The following is a 3,828-nucleotide window of genomic DNA, read 5'->3' as shown; positions in this document are numbered from 1 at the left end:
CAGAACGAGGCCTGCATTAATGTGTTAATTCATAGCGTCACTGGTGTTTCTACACATTCTTCCTATCGGGTTTAGAGAAAGAATGTCATTGTGGTGTAATTGGGTCCGTTACTTTCGGACTTGTGACCTAATCGTATCACTTGATGGCTTCCTTTAACGCTGTTCCACCACACTCCATATGATCACACACCATATGATCCGTATGATTACACGCCATATGATCCGTAATGGGCATACAACCACACATCAACGATACAGAGTTCATGTTTCAATGCATATATGTCATACTGAAGACTCCGACGTCACTCCGTTAGTTCCAAGAAGGGCAGACAAACCTTCCTCGTCTTTGAAAGAGGTTATTTTATGGCCTGCCTGATCGACAAGAAGCTTGCAACATTCTTTCGACTTGAGCGATATTGCCATGTCCAGAGCGGTCAGTCCTTTGGAGTTAGTGATGTTCACATTCAATTTATGACGTACCTTTCTGTGTTTCAGAAGTATATAAACAGCAGTTACGGCATCAGCTGCCACGGCAAACATCAACGCCGTGTTGCCTTCGCAGTCTGCAAGGTTCGGGTCACATGATGGCTGCCTTATCAGGTGACGCACTGCGTCATCATTGTGACGGTCTGCGCATGCGTACATGAGAGCAGTGCGTCCGTAAACGTCCTGTACGTTGATATCACTGTTGGCTTGTATGAGCATGCGCACGAGCTGGCTGCAGAGATTCCCGGATGTGGAATGTGTGGCGTGTATCAGTAGCGTCTGCATGTCGTGGTTTCTCATGTTGATGTTGTCAACTTCCGGTAAGGCGGCAGCAACTCGATGGATCTTCCCGAAGGATATCGCTAAGAAAACATTGTGATCCTGCTCAGAGAGGTCACACATGATGGCGTCGCCCTTCACAGATTTCCTGTCCTTCAGCCTCACGTCTCTCGACCCTGAAAGTGAAATATGTACAAATAAAGTGTTCTTCAACTGAGAATGATGACAGAGCAAAGCACAACTTAATTACACTCGGGCTGTCAGTATAGGAAGTTCACAGAAGTCATAATTGTTCAATGAAATGAAGATATATAGGCATACACTTCAGTGCGTACCCGTGAAGATCCGGGTTAGAATTGATCTTCATGAACCCATGCTTGTCGTAAAAGGCGACTAACGGGATCTGGTGGTCAGGCTCGCTGACGTGGTTGACACATGTCATCGTATCCCACTTGCGTAGATAGAGATGCTCATGTTTTGATCATTGTATTGTCTGGTCCAGACTCGATTATTTACAGACCGACGCTATATAGATGGAATATTGCTGAGTGCGGTGTTAAACAATAAACAAACAAACCAGTCAACAACGCGTTTCTGAAATATAGTTTTCTGTAGAAAGCAGACATATAGGTCATATGTATTTTTGTGAGTGAGTGAGTGAGTGTGTCCGTGTTTGTACATAGTGCTAATAAAGGTGCGACAGGCATTCAACACAGATACATTAGTGACAATGGTTCTCACTCTCCGGAGTTTCAATGCCACCCAGATAGGAAGATCTTCTGTTGTACCCATTGTAGGGACATACAAACCCAGCCTTGTTAACGCGAGTCTGTCTTTGTCCCTGTTCGTGTTCCGTTCCAGAAAGCATGATTTATCTGCACTCGAATGCTTTCTCCCGTCCTTGTATGCTGGCTTAATTAAAATAACCAATAACTGTGTGCAGCATACCACGTGGAAGAATATTTGGGATATTCACATGTCACCCATGAAAGGGTGTTTGAGGTACGCATGTACGACGTTTGGAAAGTCGTTCTGGTGAGTTCAGAATGACTTGCAGGAGGTAGTAGGGTATACACGAACGACACTTGGAATTGCATTCTGGTGTGTTCGGCATGACACGTAGACGGGTTAGGTATACACATACGACACATGGTGGGGTATGCTGTGGTATTCATCTCGACACGTAGAACGTGTTTGAGGTATTTGCACATGTCACATAGAAGGGCATGCTGAGGTGTTCAGTTTGACACATAGAATTGTATTCTGTGGTGTTCAGCATACCACATGGAAGGTTATTCCGAGGTGTTCAGTATGACACATACAAGGTATTCTGAGGTGTTCAGTATGACACATAGAACGGTATTCTGTTGTGTTCAGTATGATTGATAGAAGAGTTTTCTGGGGTGTTCAGAATGATAGATAGAAGGGTTTTCTGGGGTGTTCAGTATGATAGATAGAAGGGTTTTCTGGGGTGTTCAGTATGATTGATAGAAGAGTTTTCTGGGGTGTTCAGAATGATAGATAGAAGGGTTTTCTGGGGTGTTCAGTATGATAGATAGAAGGGTTTTCTGGGGTGTTCAGAATGATACATAGAAGGGTGTTCTGTTGTGTTCAGCCTGACCAAGGAAGGGTGTCCCAGGTATACACCAAAGGGACACAACTCTGTTCGGAGACAGATGTGTGAAAGGTATTCTGAGGTTTTCAGCATGGTACACAGAAGGGTGTTCCGTTGTGTTCAGCATGATATATAGAAGGGTGTTCTGAGGTGTTCAGAAAGACACATAGAAGGATGTTCTGAGGTGTTTATTATGACATACAGAAAGGTATTCTGACGTGTTCAGCATGACACATAATAGGTATTCTGAGGTGTTCACCGTGACATATACGGGTTTTTTCTGAGGTGTTGAGCATGATATTTAGAAGTTATTCTGAGGTTTCCAGCATGACACATAGATGAGTATTTAGAGGTATTCTGCATGATATATAACGGGTATTCTGAAGTGTTCAGTATGACATAAGAAGGGTATTCTGAGGTGTTCAGCATGACACATGGAAGGTTATTCCGAGGTGTTCAGTATGACACAAAGAAGGGTATTCTGAGGTGTTCAGCATGATACATAGAAGTTATTCTGAGGTGTTCAACATGATAGATAGAAGGGTGTTCTGAAGTGTTCAGTATGACACATAAAAGGTATTCTGTTGTGTTCAGCATGATACATAGAAGGGTGTTCTGAAGTGTTCAGTATGAGACATGGAAGGTTATTCTGAGGTGTTCAGCATGACACATGGAAGGGTATTCTGAGGTGTTCAGTATTACACAAAAAAGGGTATTCTGAGGTGTTCAGCATGATAGATAGAAGGGTGTTCTGAAGTGTTCAGTATGACACATAAAAGGTATTCTGAGGTGTTCAGCATGATACATAGAAGGGTGTTCTGAAGTGTTCAGTATGAGACAAGAAGGGTATTTTGAGGTGTTCAGCATGACACATGGAAGGTTATTCTGAGGTGTTCAGTATGACACAAAGAAGGGTATTCTGAGGTGTTCAGCATGATACATAGATGGGTGTTCTGTTGTGTTCAACATAATAGATAGAAGGATTTTCCTATGTGTTCAGCATGATAGATAGAGGGGTTTTCTGAAGTGTTCAGTATGACACATAAAAGGTATTCTGAAATGTTCAGTATGACACAAAGAAGAGTATTCTGTTGTGTTCAGCATGATCGATAGAAGGGTGTTCTGTTGTGTTCAGCATGACCAAGGGAGGGTGTCCCAGGTATACACCAAAGGGACACAACTCTGTTCGGAGACAGATGTGTGACTGGTACCTCCCCCTGTATCTAAGGAGCTCCCTTTCCAAAACACATTTTAAATTCACTACAGCTAAATAAATCCCTTGACAACATACAAATGACAACACATTCGTTACGAGGGCCCGTCAGTTGGAGCCCTAAGTTAACACAGCTGGTGTCCAAGCGCCATTTTGTCTTTTAAAACACATGTGTTTGCTTACCTTCAGCCATTGCTGGCTTGGGATCCGTGTTTTGAAGGCCTGCTGACGTCAT

General features: G+C 43.2%; 1 protein-coding gene across 1 annotated transcript; it reads right to left on the bottom strand.

The window, feature by feature from the left end:
* Positions 1–282: 282 nt before the first annotated feature.
* LOC124285316 (ankyrin repeat domain-containing protein 63-like) lies at positions 283–3,828 on the bottom strand. The gene is made up of 2 exons (XM_046721526.1): positions 3,777–3,828; positions 283–941 (listed from the first exon to the last, which is right to left on the bottom strand). Exons 1-2 carry the CDS (start codon positions 3,826–3,828, stop codon positions 283–285), a joined length of 711 nt encoding a protein of 236 aa, XP_046577482.1.

This window comes from Haliotis rubra, unplaced genomic scaffold (assembly GCF_003918875.1).
Source record: "Haliotis rubra isolate DU_JTF1 unplaced genomic scaffold, ASM391887v1 Scf359, whole genome shotgun sequence".
NCBI classification, from domain to species: domain Eukaryota; kingdom Metazoa; phylum Mollusca; class Gastropoda; order Lepetellida; family Haliotidae; genus Haliotis; species Haliotis rubra.
Note: the sequence above shows the minus strand (reverse complement) of the source record. Positions and strands in the feature narration are given on the sequence as shown.

Coding starts and splice junctions, on each gene's coding strand:
- LOC124285316 (XM_046721526.1), bottom strand. CDS start 3,828: ATGACGTCAGCAGGCCTTCAAAACACGGATCCCAAGCCAGCAATGGCT. Junction 942..3,776: donor CAAGCCAGCAATGGCTGAAG/GTAAGCAAACAC, acceptor TTTCACTTTCAG/GGTCGAGAGACGTGAGGCTG.